This window comes from Parasteatoda tepidariorum, chromosome 5 (genome assembly GCF_043381705.1).
Source record: "Parasteatoda tepidariorum isolate YZ-2023 chromosome 5, CAS_Ptep_4.0, whole genome shotgun sequence".
NCBI lineage: Eukaryota > Metazoa > Arthropoda > Arachnida > Araneae > Theridiidae > Parasteatoda > Parasteatoda tepidariorum.
In genome coordinates this window covers 1610995-1629070 of record NC_092208.1, presented here as the reverse complement: position 1 = coordinate 1629070, position 18076 = coordinate 1610995, and the positions used below count along the sequence as shown (strand labels likewise).

At 30.6% G+C, this 18076-nt stretch overlaps 2 protein-coding genes across 4 annotated transcripts in view; one reads left to right on the top strand and one right to left on the bottom strand.

The window, feature by feature from the left end:
• Positions 1-3588: 3588 nt before the first annotated feature.
• LOC107453515 (N-terminal methyltransferase) lies at positions 3589-15270 on the bottom strand. Of its 2 annotated transcripts, none has more exons than XM_016070384.3 (3): positions 14968-15270; positions 10653-10842; positions 3589-5532 (listed from the first exon to the last, which is right to left on the bottom strand). In XM_016070384.3, the coding sequence occupies exons 1-3, from the start codon at positions 15133-15135 to the stop codon at positions 5213-5215; spliced, it is 678 nt and encodes a 225-aa protein (XP_015925870.1). In that variant the 5' UTR covers positions 15136-15270; the 3' UTR covers positions 3589-5212. The 2 variants fall into 2 exon arrangements, with proteins under 2 accessions (XP_015925870.1, XP_042909323.1); XM_043053389.2 differs by lacking the exon at positions 14968-15270 and adding an exon at positions 14643-14945.
• A 259-nt stretch (positions 15271-15529) lies between these two features.
• The window catches only part of LOC107453513 (E3 ubiquitin-protein ligase Nedd4), a 98609-nt gene continuing 96062 nt past the window's right edge, over positions 15530-18076 (top strand). The window contains exon 1 of one of the 2 annotated variants that reach the window (XM_043053387.2): positions 15530-15984. In XM_043053387.2, coding sequence (XP_042909321.1) covers positions 15916-15984 — 69 coding nt within the window. In that variant the 5' untranslated portion in view covers positions 15530-15915. The remainder of the gene's footprint in view (positions 15985-18076) is intronic. The other variant, XM_043053388.2, reaches the window with a different exon arrangement.

The following is an 18076-nucleotide window of genomic DNA, read 5'->3' as shown; positions in this document are numbered from 1 at the left end:
GATCTTCACTCTTAATGGTTCGATGGGCATGTAAGGGCAAGTATGCTAATTTATTAGTGCAGACGTTATTTTAAGGTACGAAATCAGACCCATAACCTACTTTCTCTGAACAAACATACCTTTTTTACATGGTTGCTGTTATTCATTTACGTCGCATTAGAGCTGCACAATGGGCTATTGGCGACAGTCTGGGAAACATCTCTGAGGATGATTCGAAGACATGCCATCACAATTTTGATCCTCCGCAGAGGGGATGGTACCCCCGCTTCGGTAGGCCGACGACCTGCACGCGAAGTCGAGCACTTTATGGTATAAAAGTTTAACGAGGACCAATACCGCATACCCTCGCTCCCTACTCAGACTAATCCAAGTGGCCACCCACTTGAGCACTGACCGCAGTCAGTGATGTTTGACTTCGGTGATCTGTTGGGAACCGTGTCTTAACGACCAGTCCACTGCAGGACTTGAATTGTAAGGTTTGCAACTTTTTGCATCATTTTAAAGATTGCAATTTTAAATGGCAACATACAAAATCTTGAGCGAAATCGGTCAAATAGTTCTTGAGAAATTGAATTTCAAAAAATTCAGATTTTTAAAATTCGATTTCCCAGGAACTATTCGACCGAGTTTGCTCAAATTTTGTATTTTGCCTTGTAAATTTATGTTCTTTAGAATGGTGCAAAAATTTGTATAGCTTACAACTCTGCATTTTTTCGACAATTATTAAATAAAATTCGCATACTGATCCAAGTGGTCACCCACCCGCACACTGACCCTTTTTTATATGGATTCGTATTTCTGAGCCCCAAAGTATAGAGGTAGCGGCAATCTGGGAAAAAAGGTCCTAATAGTTTGGTCAGGAGAGCGGTCCAAAGTTTGGTTACCTTCATATTAATTTTACTTTTTATAAATTTCGCCATATATCACGAAATTTTTAATCAAATTAAAAAAAACATTTGCACACACGTATAAAATTCATTCATTTAAAGATGATTCCATGCAAAAATATGCATATATTTATGATTTTTTTTTTACAATTTTATTTAATAATAGTCAAAAGAAGTTTGAATTACAAAGTATAAAATTTTTTACATCATCTTAAATAACAAAATATGAGCGAAATCGATCAAACCGTTTCTGAGAAATTCAATTTGGAAAAAGTCGTAATTTTAAAATTGAATTTCTCAGGAACTATTCGAGGAATTTCGTTTAAACTTTGTAGTTTGCCGTATAAAATTACATTCGTTAAAATTATGTGAAATACTTTATACCTTTCGGTTCAAACTTTTCGATTATATTTAAATAAAGTAATAAAATTAATAAGAATTAGTAAATAATCACTAAAAGTTGCTTTTACATAGAAGTATCTGCGACAAAATAAATTTTATAACTGTACGCATAAGCTTTTTAATTCGCTTGCAAATTTTTCGAGATACGGCGAAATACGCAAAAAGTAAAATTAGCATTGAGGGTCCAAACTTTGGAGCTCTCTCCTGACGGAACTACTGGCAACATATTTCTAGATTGCGACTGCACCCTATATTTAGGAGGTGAGAAGTTTGAATCCGCTAAAAATATTACTACTAGTGAATCGGAATTGTATTCTTGTACTGGTAGATACACTACAGTACACCTCCACCAGAATTATATCTGTGATAGAATTCGATGAACGGTTGATCACTAGTTGATTCATTGCTGTTTTGTGAGAAACCAGGAGAGCTGAATTAAGATCACTGCACTTTCGAATGCTGATCGTGAAAGCTGTATTAAGGTCACGGTCGTGGTCACTCCTGTGCTGCCTTTAGCAGTCGAGGGAATACGTTGTACGTGATCGAGCTACAGCGCGAGGAGATAGAAAGTGTCGCAGTCACAACTCAACTGTTCAATGTGGACCATCCATTGAAGCAGGCGTGTTCATATTGAAGTGGGAGGTTTAGTCCAGGTTGGCATGTTCACATCGAGTCCGAAGGTCACCAATGTGGCGTGTGTTGCGTTCAACTATGTCAACCTTCATCTATGAAAAGGTACTCCATCATAGAATCGAGTTAACATGTCTTATATACTAGTGCAGTGTTTCCCAAACTTATGACTTTTGTGTACCCTTTCTAAATTTTTCGTAACGCTGTGTACCACTAATAAAAAAAAAATGCATTATTTAAATTATGTTTATTTTTCTTTTTTTGGTACAAAGTTTTGTTAATAAGTTTATTTGCATCAGTGAGAAGGATGATATTGTTTTTGCTGTGATAAAAAAAAATTGCACTAAATTTAAAAATCACAACTGACTGTTGATTCCACTCATTATTAACTGTTAACTCTGCAAAAAATAGCCAATAGAAAAATACGTAATCTAAATTTTCATGGCTAGCTTTGTTTTTAAATAAAATGTTTTGAAATTTTCGTTTGTTGCAAGATATTTCGCATAAGAACGAGTACCCCAGCTTAACTGTACCCGTACCCCTGGGGGTACGCGTACCACACTTTGGGAAACACTGCACTAGTGAATAGGAATTGTAATTTCGGAGTGTTAGTCATACTACAGAGATGAACTCTGTGGCAGAATCGTGGTGACACGGCGACATTGTCGCAGAACGATGCTCTTGCAGAAAGATTTTTCCTTGGAGAAGTAAAAAATTTCAGTTTTCTTTTTGAGAAGAAATTTGCGAAATTTTTTTTCTTTTCACCAAAACTATACTCAAAAGATGCCTTTCTCGTGCATCTGAGTGGGGAAAAAAATGCTTGTGGTTTTTCTATTATCATTTGAGAATGGTAAAAAATAAAATAAAGAATAATGAAGTAAAAAAATTTGGTTTTCTCTTCTACAGAAAGTTTGTTCTATTTTGTTTCTGTTTTCTTGCAGTTATTACTTTTAATTTCTCCATACCTTTGAAAATCCTATATTTCTTACATGATACTATTTATTACTACAGCTGGGTCTCGAAATAGAAGCATGCATTTTGTAAACCTTTTTCGAAGAGTTCGATTTGCATGATTTTGCCGTCAATCTTTTTTTCTGTAGTTACTGCTACGGTTTTCATAGTTTATTTATTTAATTTTTAATGCGATGATTTATAAATGAGAAAAAAGAAATAATTAGTGTCCTTCTCCCCTACAAAATACGAGAATATCGCCCAACAAGGGCGCCCGCAGAATAATATAAAAGGGGGTGCAACCCTCTAACAAACTACTCCCCCCCCCACCAAAAAAAAATTCTTTTTAAATATTCTGTTATTACATTTTGTTTTGCTATTACAAATACTTTCATCTACTAATTTTTTTCAAGATACATTTCTTCATTGTTAACAAGATATTTAAAAAAAAAGTACGAATGTACTTGCAAATTTCGCCACGAGAAACTGTATTGATGGCGCTGTCATAGCTACTGACTTTGAAACACAAATTTTCGTATACTAACGTGTTTGTGCACGTTTAACATTGGTATTTATTGTGTTGATGAAGTTTTACAGTTGTGAAAAATCAGTTTGTGTAATACACCTTTGTTAAACTAAATAACTAATAGAAAATACTTATATTTTNACCATGTTTTCTTTTCTAGAATGAAATTGTGATATAATTCACAAAATACTATAAATTTTTACATATTTATTTTTGCACACTTTTCAGGCAAACCAAAAATTCACACTCCATTTTCGATACACATATTTCAACATTAAATCATAATTAAAATTTATTTACAATGATGGTAATATAGAAGTCGTCCACACAATATTTAAAGCGAAAAACCAATTTGAAGTAAATTTAATTTGAATAATTTTGCCTCCATTAACAATTTTCACAGCTTGATTATCAGGTCTTGTACATGCATTTGAATTACTTGTACATAGTACAGGGTAAGTTTACTACCATTTAGCAGTACCTTCACAAATTCACCTTTAGGAAAAACGGTAAATAAAATGCAAGTTTTTATTAAATTCAAGTTGAAATTTAACTACAAAATTTTGATACAATTTTCAGTTCACAATTTCACAATAGCGAAATTGTTTTTGAATATATGGGGAAAAATATACAGAAATTTACCAGGTCATAAATGATTTTTATTTGTAGAGAAAATTTTTGAAAATATTGTCTTACTTTACCCTATTTTTGTGTTGATTTTTTAATATAATTTTTAATTTTCACAAATTATGTCTAAATATTCAAAGAATAGGTACCTCTTAAAAAAAGAAAGAAACCTAGACAGACCCCTGATGGTGGTAGACAAAATCATTCTAAATCAATCAATAATAAAATGTTAAAGCATTAAATTTACTACAGGGTATCTGCTACATTTTAGATTTTCAAATTCACGACTTTTTATGACTTTCCATAACTAATTCCAAGAATTTTTCATGACATAACAAAGCTACTATTTTTTCGACAAAAACACAATAATAAATTTTAAAAAAACATTATAATAACATTAATTGAAATGATAATTATAACCAAAACTTATACTCTGCCTCTTCATATTTATAGATATTAAATTTAAAAAAACTGAGTAAAGAAAGAGTTGAAGTAATAAAATAGCTGAAATAAAAGCAAATACTTTTTTTTCTCTTTTTTCTGCAGAATTATACTCTAAAGATACTTTTCATGTTCATCTGAAAGGAAAGAAATACTTCTGATTTTTTTCGTTCTCATTTCAGAATAAAAAAAATTCACCTATGACTGGCATGCTTCAGCAAGAATTTTTTATTGATAAAATAAAAATAATAAATTATAAATAAAAAAAACTTCAGAAATCACAGAAGTTTAAAAGATAATTCCCTCCAGAAATGATGTTCCTTCTTTCATTTTTTTGAAAGAACACTATAATTTTTAAATAACGTGATAAAAACATTTTATATTTTTATAAAATATGGCTGTGAGGGGGAATTTTATTACAAATTCAGATATTCGAAACACCATGAAATCGGGAGGGGGTAAATTCCATCTTAAAAATTAGATTTTTGGCAACCTAAATCCATGACTTTCCATGATTTTTTAAAAAAAAAAATAGTTAAAATCATGACAAATTTTGTTCAATACTGAAATCCATGACTTTTCATGACTTTCCAGGTGCGCGGATACCCTGTTACTACCACTTTAAGTATGCAAAAAAAAAAAATCCTGATAAATCAGAATTTCAAGATATTAAAGAAATAAAAAAAATGCAAATTGGATACTTCTTACTATAACAATTCTGTATATAATTGAATTAAGCATTACAATATTATCTAAGAGCGAACATTTTCACTTCATATAAGACTTTGGGAAACTTGACCTGTTTCCTTTCCAATAAAATTTTAACACCAGCATCACTAAACAATTGTCTTAGGTTCTGAGCCGGACGGGTGACTGAACCGTCTAAATGATCAGTGTCAACATCGCAGGAGGAGACATTATCTTTTATCACAATAATTCCATTCTTTTTCAGTCCTCTCTGACACCTCTTCAGGAAAGATATTAAATCATCATCAGTCAAATGTCCAATCACCCACTGAATCCATATAACATCATAATAATTTTCATCCGGCACAAAGTCTTGAAGACCTGAAATAAAAGAATTTTTCTTTAAACAAAAATTATAAGACACTTTGTGTAATACCCAAATTTATCAACAAAAAATAAGCACCTTTTAAGCACTTTTTAAGAACTCAAAATATTTTTCAAGCACAATTTTAAATATATTCAATATTGAGTGAAGCATTCAATTTTTTAAATTTATAATTACTTTACACAATTATGTAAACAAAAATTTTATTCAAAATTATAACAGGGTGCGTAGCCAAATCTTTGAATCAAAAATAAGCACTTTTTAAAAACTTTTCAAGCACTTTACAAAAATTTTCAAGCACTCAAAAAATTCATATTGAATCAATGATATTATTGAAAACAAATTTTTGATGAACAGTTTCAGCATTAAAAAAACCCCAAAAAAGAAACGGACGTAAATCGAAACAATCAGTACTTTCCCACCTCACCGAGTGAATTCAACTTGACTCTGAGCTTAGAACAAAAGTACCCTTACCCCCTACATCAAAAAAATGTTAGAAGTAAAATAAAATAAACAAGAATAAAATTAAAATAAATTAAAAAGAAAAACATTTAATAAGGATATGACTCTATCCGAATTGGAGCACTCGGGTTTCAGTTTCGAGTGTGCGCGCATGCGCTAGTCATAACGTGGGTACAACATGAAGTCCATGTGAATGATTACGTAGCAAACACCCCATTTTTCGTGAAATGCAGGGGATCCGCCAGATATCACTGAAGGGAAAAAAAATATTCGTGAAAAAAAAGGACTTTTTAAAAACGCCAGCTGAAAAAAGCACCTTTAAAAGCTTTTAAAAATGAGATCTCCCCAAAAGACCCTTTAAGTACTTTTTACAAACGCTACGCACCCTGTATAAATAATTAATTTAACTATTATTTAAAAAGATTATCTCTCCCGCAAAAATGCAGCAGAGATTCTCATGAATCCAGCTCAGTATTTGAACCCACGAGTACTTCATAAAATGATTGGAGCTTTCATACGCTACAGACCGATGGTATGTGGAAATAGATTGCGGTTGAGTGAATTATGAAAACGTTGGATAGAACAATGTGAAAACCACGCTTTTTGAGTAATTTGAAGCAAAAATTGATATGGTCAAGAAAAAAATCTCATTTTGGGAAAAGGGGAAATTAAGTACTTTTTGAAAACACCCAATGAAAAAAGTACCTTTAAGGGCTTTTAAAAAACGAAACCCAAAAATAAGCACTTTTTGAAAACACTACGCACCCTGTAATAGTAAAAAAACCAAAATATAAAAACAATTAACCCCTTCCACATACGAAAATGTCTGGGAGACGTCATTTGCTTCTTATGTCAAAACAATAATTGACGTGTCTCAGACGTCTTCACAGAGATGCAAACTTACTCCAGACAGCAAAATTAATATTTTAAAGTGATAGTTTATCAATAAGGGTCGCCACTCAAATCTGGTAAAAAAATTCCCTGTGTTTTCCCTGCACATGTTATACGCAATATATTAAGAGGAAACAACAATTACTGTGCTCTTGTGTGAGCTATATTGGGCTAACTACATTTATTAGTTTCAATTGCTGGAAAAATAGCTGAACATACTTAAATGATGCTATAGTAAATGAAATAGTTTAGAATAGCTGAAATATCATGGTTAAATATCCCATAGATTACGCTCTGAGTGGTCACCATTTTTTAAAAGATAAAAATAAAAAAACAAAATTCCCTGTATCTTCCTAGTTTGTAAAGAAAGAATCAAACTTCCCTGCATTTTCCCTGTTATTTTAGGTGATTTTTAAATTCCCTGTATTTTCCAGGTTTTCCCTGTGGAGTGGCAACCCTGTCAATTGTGATTCTTGGTTTAATAAATTCAATTTAGTAGATTTTTATCCATCACTATTTGTAAATAATTCATAGGCTAAATGATATAATAATAAAATAGTACTATTTCAAACCTAAGCAACACAACTTCTGAAAATCTTTCACCAAACTGAAATTTGAAAACAAACTTCGCCCTTATTTAAAGCGCAGAAAGAAAAAAAAGGAAAGCAAAAAATTATTTTCTCCTCTTTTTCCTGGACTTTTTACAAAACCATTGGGGTACAGAGACAGAGCAATTTTTAGACATTTGTTGTGCTCTCTCAATAGAAAAGGTCTTGTGTTTTTATGACTTCCAGAGATGGTACCTCCTGAAGACCTCAACTTTGGTCGCTGTTTTTAATATTTTTTCATTGCTTTCTACTTTAAAATTTTCGATTGGCTTAAATTTTCTTATGGAATTTCTGCTGCATTGCACAACTTTCCTTTGGAATTGTAGTATTTAACTGCTTTACACACAGGGTGCGTAGTCAAATCTTTCAACAAAAAATAAGCACCTTTAAAGTATTTTTTATAAGCACTATATACATTATCAAAATATAAAATAATTTTTAAAGACTTTACATGATCACGATAAAATAACTAGTTTCTGACAAATAACTTTTTTCTTCATCACATTAGCCATTGTGAAATGATCAAGATATTTTTCGGTTCGTTTTCAGAGGGTGGAAAATGAAGCCTGGAATTGAGAATATCCTTCAGAGCTCATTCTAGGCAGGGTTAACAGGGCGCAGCACCCTGTTGCCCTTTTAATCAAAATCATCCACCCTGTTGCCCCTGAAGTAAATTAGTGCCCTGATGTAATAGACTCCATACCCTTTCTTTCCTCAACCATTCTTTAGTTTTTCCCCAAACTCTACAATGGATTTCTTAAACTTTTGTTATTTTTAACTCTTTTTATTTAGTTTGTCATTGCTGTCAATACATAGATTTATATGGGAAAGGAAAGATAGCCATGAAACCCCCTTGTTGCACTTGTCTTTGAAAGTTTGCAGTTACTTCCATTATCATTAAATCATAATTATTATTAATCATTTTAATTACTAAATCATAACTACAGACACCTAAAAACATACATTTATTATTTTATCAATATATGTACGCATTTTAAATAAATTACATGTACTTAGCTAATTAATTTGATAGATATGTTAATTTATTAATAAAAATTAGTAATTAATACAATTGCTTTGCTACTTTTTGTAAAGTAAAAAAAAAATTTTTTTTACTAATTGATAATGTTTTTTAATAGAACAAGTAAAGCCTATAGGAAGAAATTATTGCCATTTTAGAATAATAATGCCCTTTTTTTTAAACTTTTGCACCCTGCCCTTTTTTCTGCCTAGAATGAGTTCTGATATCCTTCAAAAAGCAGCAGAGTTGCACATGAGAGCGCTAGAATCTTATCGAACCCAGCACAGTAGAGGCACATGCGGACTCGCAAGTATTCCATCAAACATGTAAAATTATTGGTGCTTTCATACGCTATGGACCGACGGTATACCGAAATAGATCGCTGAACGAATGGCAAAAATGTTGAATAAAACAATGTGAAATGCACACTTTTGCATAATCATCACCAGCAGCATTGGCACGACAGCCCTTTGTGAGCCTGGGCCTTCCTCAGAACCTTTTCCCATTCTGCCCTTCTCCCAGCAATTGATTTCCGGGCTTTTGCATAATATGTGGTAAAATTCGACATGGTAAAGAAAAAAATCTCATTTTCAAAAAGGGAAAATAAAGCACTTTTTAAAAACATGCAATGAAAGAAGCACCTTTAAGGGCTTTTAAAAAACAATTATTGAAAATAAGCACGTTTAAGCACTTTTCAAAAACGTTATGCATCATGATACGAGATTTTTGCTTCCTCTTCTTATTAAATGGAAGGACGTTGATAATTACAGTAACCACTGATACAGAATCTATCAGGGATGTTCTTTTGCATGGTTGCCACTCAAATCTGGAAAAAAATTACCCGTGTTTTCCCCCTATGTATTATACACAATGTATTAAGAGGAAAGAATTATTGTGATCTTGTATCAGCTATATTGGCCTAACTATACTAGTTATAATTGTTGAAAAAACTTGGAGAAAAAAAGGAACAGCTGAACATACTTAAATAATGCTATAGTAAATGAAATAGTTGCCCTTTTAATGGTCACCATTTTTTAGAAAACCAGAATAAAAACTTAAATTCCTTGTATTTTCCCTTTTTGTAAAGAAAAACTCAAAATTCCCTGTAAATTTTGACGATATTTAAATTCTCTGTACTTTCCACGTTTTCCCTATGGAATGGTAACCCTGCTTTGGACAGTGGACCACAAGAATCAGAAACTATCATGTTTACCTTATTTTTTTCATTTCATTTTGAATATAATAAAACAATATTTGAATACCATTTGATGATAAAACAAATTTAAATTTATTTGCAAAGAATCTAAAACATTATTTTTAATCACTTGAAATTGTTCCATTACAATTAGAGTTTTTGTTTGTTGAATATCCATAATGTGCAGTATAAATATTACAATACAGCAAAAAATTCAGATAAAGTTATTTCATCATTGAATAAAATTTCTTTGCAATTTGTTTATTTGTGTCTTTTTCTCTAGGTTTACTAATTTTTGTGTGCGAGTGTGTGCCTATTTTAAACTCCCTCCTCTACAAATCAATTTCAAAATTCGCAAATTTCTCGCATTTCGGAAAAAGCTTTGAATTACGCCATTTAGAATAAAATCCGTTTCACTTTTCTTCCCGGATCTTTCATTATTTTCAACATCTGCCACGTTATCTAGCTTCCCTATTTACCAGTATTGTCCAGAACCCTTTCGAACAACAGAACACAACCACGGAACCCCTTTCAGAACACATTTCTCTGCAACCACGTGTTTATCATAGGTAAGGTTTCTTCATGTAAGATGTTCAAATTTTTTATGTGCTAATGTAAGATGGACAAATACCTTGTAAAGGCAAAATCTTCTATGATGATGCACCCAAAATATTCAATGCTTTAAAAAATAGAAGACGTTAAAAATGTATTATAATTAAAGAAATGATTTTTTCTTTCAAGAGTTTTTGTGTTTTTTTAGTTTTTAGAAATCTCACTTAATTTTTTGAAATCTCACCCTGTTTTTGAGAAAGGGTGAGAAATTCTCACCCATTTTTTTTCTATGATGAAAACACTGATTTTGTTTACTTTCAATAATGTTAGATTGAAAATTGTTTGCTCCCTGTATGCAAAATATATGAGAAATAACAAAGAAATTACCAGAATTAAATTTCCTTGTGACTCTCTTTGCATCTTGGTCTAGATAATCATCAGCAGCATCTAAGAAAGTTTTATTCTGTTCCACCATATCAACATTCTGGAAATGCTTGAGAAGAAAATGTTTTGTCACTCTACCTATGCCACACCCACAATCCAGTGCTTGATTGGTTCCTACTGGATTCTCCTTATCCTATAATAATTAACAAAAGATATTAGTTCCGTAGTTTTCCGAAACTTAAATATTACAATCAAACTCACACAGTATACGTGAATGCGTGAACAGAGTTTACAGAATTTTTTTTTTAACAGGGTTCCCACTAAATTTCAGAAAAAAAATTCACTGACTTTTCCAGGTATATCAGGTAAATTTCAATGAAAATCAATACCATATTTTTTCTATATAACGAAATTTTTCATTAGAAAATTTTAATTCTTTTATTTGTAATGCCAAGTATTAGATTTTCTGTGTAAAATAAATATCATTATCAGGGGTCTGTCCAAACCAAATTTACTACCGTTTAGCGGTACCTTCACAAAATACTTTATCTTAAAATTTTATTTTTGAGTCTCGTAAGAAACGGTAAATTTATATTTTTACCATATTTTTGTTTTGATTTTTTAATATAACTTTTAATTTTCAGAAATTATGTCTAAATTTTCACAAAATAGGTACTTCTCAGAAAAACCTAGACAGACCCCAGATTATATTGAGGAAGGAAGCATTTCAGTTTGTCTAAAATGCGAAATTTTTACAATAATTATTGTAATATATGTTAGAATCATTTAACTTGAATCTCAACCACTGAGTACAGTTACTCACAAATTTTAAGACTGGTTATTTTCCAGGTATAATGAAGGAATTTTCTAGGTTTTTGTAACAAAATTGCAACTTTCCCTGATTTTTGGAGTTGAAATAAAATTCCTTGACAATTCCAGGTTTTCCCTGACCCGTGGGAACCCTGTTTTAATTATGGATGGTGTTTTTTTCCCGTGGCAGAATCGCAGCGACATTGTCGCAAAATGTTACATAGTTCTTGCAAAAAGATTTTTCTGTTGGGAAGTAAAAATTTTTGGTTTCTTTTCTGTGAAAATTTAAACTTAAAATTTGAATTGCACATTTAAATAATCACTTTTTGAAGTGCTCAATTTACGCCGATAGCATAAATTCATTTTGATTGTATTTTTTGCAGTTATTGACATTGATTTCAACGTGGCTTTTAGATTTCCAAATATATTTCAGGCAATATGGGAAATTCGAATTGAAGATTTGATTATTTAGATTTCCAAATATATTTCAACCAATATAGAAAATTCAAATTGTGCATTTGATCATTTAGATTTCAAATATATTTCCGGCAATATAGGAAATTCAAATTGTGCATTTGATCTTTTACTTTTTAAGGCAATGATTCTATTGAAATGTTTTTTTTTTTGGCAGTTATTGCCTTTGATGTTCACATTGTTTTTACCCCTCTCCCAACAAAATGCGAGAATATCCCCTATAATATTAGAATCAAATAAATATTACATATTCAGTTTAAAAAATTATATTGCTTTTTTGTAAACACAGCACAAAATATCTTGCAGACAGATATTAGTGCTTGAAAGTTTTGTCGCAGAAAGCCGGAAAAAATTCTGCCGCAGGAGTGTTTTCAATATAAATGCAAACAACACCAATCTCGATTTCTTGACCTACTCTATTTCTGGTTAGAAAGTATACAGCTGCTTACTACAGCTTATTCCGCAAGGTCATATTCTCAAACAAGTGGCGTGTCTACTTTTTTTGACTGGGGGGTGAGCCAATGCCAAGTCATAACTTTGCTCGATTTAATATTTCAAAATCAGTTGTATTATAATATTGTTATTAAAACTGGTTATTACTTTAAACATTTCATCACATTTATATTTGTTATAGTTGCATAAATTACTTCCATTGTTTATGCCGACTTTGATTTAACTATTACATCCACACCAACAAATTAGTTAACAAAATTTTTTTTATCGATCTAAAACAAATTAAGAAGAAAAAAAGTGCATTAAATTTGAATAAATGAATTTCGTAATTTTACTCCTTTAAATTTCTTAATGTCGAGCAATACATTCTGATCACAATGACATAAAATGGTTTTTCGCTCCTCAAAAATACATTGAATCAAGAATAATTTGTGATTTACGTTTTGATTCAGGCATAGACTTGAATCATGAATATAAATTTTCAGTATACAAAAAAATAGAATTGACTTTATCATATTAATTTAATTTTGATAATAAAGAACAAGATATAAAAAAATAAAACAAATGAAGGACGTAAAAGAAATTGATTTCTGAAATTTAATGACTTTGAATTAACTTTATCATATTAATTAAGTTATCATAATAAAGGACAAGGNCAAGAATAATTTGTGATTTACGTTTTGATTCAGGCATAGACTTGAATCATGAATATAAATTTTCAGTATACAAAAAAATAGAATTGACTTTATCATATTAATTTAATTTTGATAATAAAGAACAAGATATAAAAAAATAAAACAAATGAAGGACGTAAAATAAATTGATTTTTTGAAATTTAATGACTTTGAATTTTAACAACTTTGAATTAACTTTATCATATTAATTAAGTTATCATAATAAAGGACAAGGAATAAAAAAAAAAAAAGTGAAGGAATTAATTTTCCTTTTGAAATGACTTATAATTTCAACAAGTCTTCTGATTTTTTAGGTTTATTCCAAGGTAAAAATTATAAACATATTCAAGTAAAAAAAGATAAATACAATTTCAAACATATAAATATGCAATAATTCAATGAAGTAGAATCAACTTTATCATATTAATTAAATTATGATAAAGGACAAGGGAAGAAGAAAAAAAATGAAGGAATTAATTTTCCTTTTGAAATGACTTATAATTTCAACAAGTCTTCTGATTTTTCGGGTTTATTCTAAGGTAAAACTTATAAATATATACAAAGAAAAAAATATATATACAATTTAAAACATATAAATATGCAGTAAATTAATTACGAAGAATTAACTATATCATACTTTGATGAAGTTTTCATAATAAAGGACAAGGGATGAAAAAAAAAATGAAGAAATTAATTTTCCTTTTTGAATGACTAAAAATTTTAACAAGTCTTCTGATTTCTCTAATTTATTCCAAGGTAAAAATTACGTTCACATAAAAGAAAAAAAATATACATATGCACAAAGTAAAATATATACATACATAATTTAAAGCACATAAACATACAATAATATGATGAAGTATAGCTAACTTTATCACATTAATTTTTAATGATAAAGAACAAGGAATGAATGAAAAAACAAATGAAGAAATTAATTCTTATATTAAATAACTAGATAATTTATAAATTTAAAAACAATTTCCATGTTACAATTAATTTAGTTAGGTCGCTCCCCAAAAGTTCGTTTTCTTTCACTGTTTTTTTCTCTATGAATTGTGACAAATGTCATCAAAATCTATTTCCATTAATTTGTCCTTGTGAACATGCATCATTAAAAGATGTATTAGTCTCTTTTTGGTCATAGTTGAACGCATGCATGTTCTTAAGGCACTATAAGACCTTTCAGCTATTGCTGAAGAGGCTGGAATTATAGAGTTGGCAGGGTTTAGGACAGAATGGATTAATCCACAGATTAAACCAGAGTTTAAACTGTCCTGTCAAAAACCCCTTTATCCAAAACCTTTTCATTCAAATTATGTCACAATTTCAAAAAAAATATTGGGAAGAATAAATGGTTAACTTTTGAACAAGAAACAAAATGAGGATAAGTTTTTGTTTTATTAAAAAAGCTAATTATTATTTTTAATATTGCTTTATTTAAACTCATTCAAAAACATAATTTATCAGTATTAAATATTCATATTTATGACAACATGTATTCATGATAACAAAAATCGTAATTTTTTTAAAAAGAGCTTATTAGAATAGCAAATAATTTCTAAAATAATCTGCTACTCCTCACTTGCGAGTTAAACACCCTTTGAATTTGTAATATACCATGGAGCATTTTTTTTAAATAGCTCACATGTAACTGCACAGTTGTAGTCGATCGAAACTCAACATTTCTTCTCTTCTGTTCTCACACGTTCTTTTCCAGAAATCTTCCCATAATTATGAAAATAGAATCACGAAATTGTCATTAATTAGTCACGAAAGAGATATTTATCCTTATTTTAAGTTACAACACTATAACCCAATCTCCATTAGGAGATATTATGCCAGGAGAATTAAGCTCTATTTTATTTTAATTGTTATAACTAAGCAGAGAGGTGAAATAAGCCATTTACTTGAATAAAAACAGAGATAAATCTGGAAGAGGCTTGAACATCAGCTTTCAGTACACTAGTATGCCCACCAAGCATGCCATCTAAAGTTGGAGGTATGTTTTCCCAATAGCTTTTCCCTTTAGCATAGTAATCTGCAGCATCTGCTTGCTCTGTATATGTCACAGACATTCTTTTCGTTTGATCAATGCTTCCACTGTTGATGAAACTTACTTTATTTTCTTTTCATAAATATATTTTTGGGTCGCTAGCGGCTTTCCTTATTTACCTTTTTGAGTTGATCAATGACACGTTATCAACGGCTTATTTTTGGACATTTTAAGACTGAAAATAATAAGATTTAGCAACCTGAAAATTTACTGAAATTACGATTCGAAAAAGCTCGCAGAAGCATGGCTGAAAAAATATTTTTGTTTCGTTTTGTTTCTGAAAACAGAAACTAAAATGTATCTTCTTGATTTTTAACTTTTGTACTCCTCCTTTCTTTTATTTTTATCAGAAATAACTGCAATCAAATCTTTTTTATAATTTTTTAAAAATTTTATTTACAGGTGCTAAGCATTTCGCTGTGCTAGTGACGTCACTTTTATTTTTTTTTCTTTGCGTAATGAGTAATCATTGTAGTAAACAAAGTGTTTATATATGCTTAACCTGATATTTTAGAACTATAAAATAAATAATTACAAAATTAGGATTATAAAAGACGGTCGATTTTAAACCAGTATTTGAAATTTAATTACTTCATTTAAAAAAATAATTTCTGGATGTCTTGCAGTCTGTCACCAAGAGGGTGTGAATCAGAACTGATACGAGATTTTTAAAAAGACCTGTATTGCGAAGTTTTTGTGCAACAAATCATCTATTTTCTGATGTGTCCGGAAAGTTATAGTCCAGATTATAATATTTTTTTACAACTAAACGTTTAGTGAAATTTTAATTAGAATTTATTGTATGGCGGAGGCAGCAACTTCCGAATATAATGGATTTGTTGAAAATCAAACATCGGAGAATGATTCCCAAGTGAGTGCGATTTTCAATTGAGTAGTTTTATTTAATTTAATAGATCTTACGTTTTATTATTTTAATGACCTTTTCTTTCACTATTCTTATAGTACATTTTATCACCATTTTAAAAATAAAACTTTTGTTATCTAACGCTCAATTGTTTTAGTACGTTTAATTTCTTTTTCTCCCTTGTTTTTTTATTTTTTTAAACTGAAAATTTATTCATCATTTTCTGAACTTAAGTTTTCGAGATTATGCTTTTTTCTTGAGTTTTAAATGAAATGTCGTAATCGGGAATTGTAGGCCAAGGCCGCTAATGAATAAAATTTAATGCTGCCCTGACCGGTCCTTCAAAGTACAAAATTTATAGCTTTCACATTATTTTTCTTCATAATGGAGTTTTTAAATTTGATAAAAATTATGCTGAATTGGTTACCAGAACGCACAGTTATGGCAGTTGTTTTCATTGTCAACTAGTTTTGGCGCATTTTGATTTGTGCCAATATCACAACATTCCAAAACAAAGTCAATTGTTTTAACCCTATAAAATTATACTCTTATCAATATTAAATATATTTTTCTAACATAAAATTACCTTTTATAAATAAAAAATAGCACAGATCTATAGGGGATATTTCTATATTGCGATGCCATGCCAACTACATTCGCCAAGGCGCCAAATTGATTTTAAACAGGAAAAAGAAGCATGTATGATATTTGTCCTAGGGGAGATATTTTCGTATCTTGATCTGTCGCGCCAACTGCAATCGCCAAGGTGCCAAGAAGATTTTAAACTTGCAATTTTTCTTTAAAAAAACTGTAGATATTTGTCCCGGGGGGGACTACAAGTTACACCATTTGAGTAGATCCCTTTCTATGATGTTTTTTTTAGTTTTTCGTGGGCCACTGCCCGGAAGTTGCCCTGACTTGGCAATTATTAAGCTACAGATCTCCCCATCGTCAAGAGTTGGTGATTATTCTGCCACAGATTAGAATATTGAAATTTCTCCTGCATTACCCTTCAAGTTGGCCCCGCTCTGTGAGGTTTTTTTGTAGTTTCTCGTGGGCTGCTGAATGGAAGTTGCCAAGACTTGGTGATTATTCCGCCACAGATTACGAAATGAAAATCTCCCCAATTTACACCTAATGTTAGCCCCTTCCCTAGGCAACAGTTTGTTACCAGTTCGCACCCTGTTAATAGTGTACTAGTGTACCAAATAAATAGTCCCAGCCAGGGCCGGATTAACCTATAGGCACGTGCCTAGGGCCTACGAAAAACTTGGGAGAAAAAAATTTGTTGACAAAAATAATTTAGCTTTAAAAACAACAAGTGTATTTTGCACAAAATTATGAAGATACAAATAAAAATATAATATTTTTCGGTAATAAATTATTTTGCAGAATCTTATGATCTAATATATTACTTTTTTGCGATTTTTGGATTCAACGAAATCTTGTATTATGCTGTCGAATTCCAAACTACGCAAAATGTCGTATTCAATAGACATAAGTGCGAGCGATGCCAAACGATCTTGATTCATTGTTGAACGCAAATAATTTTTTATCAATTTTAATCTGGAGAAAGATCTTTCTCCTTCTGCATTTGATCCAAGAATCGACAAATATATTCTTAATGCAATGTGAACGTTAGGAAAAGTATTCACAAGTTTATCTTTAATTTGAGCCTTCAACATTTCTTGTGCAGATTTATGTTCATACAAATTTGAAAATAGTAAAAATTCATCTACAAAGTTTTCCTCTAAATCGGATGAGTAAATTTTCACCAAATTTTGCGCTTTTAGTTTAATCTCAGATTCTGACAAATTTTTGTGAACAAGAAAACCGAAATTATCGTACAAATCACTGTAGGCTTTACGCCTTTTAGTCATTTCTGAAATTAATACATCTAAAATGGCGTAATACGTTTCCATACGAAGAAAATTTTAGCATATATTTTGAAAAGAGGGAAGGAGGGGAGGGCCCATAAACGGCTGTGCCTAGGGCCTACGAAAAGTATAATCCGGCTTTGGTCCCAGCCCTATACCATGTTTGAAGTTTCTGAACCCAGTATTTAGAAGAAAAAATTATTTATGTTTTGTTTTCCATA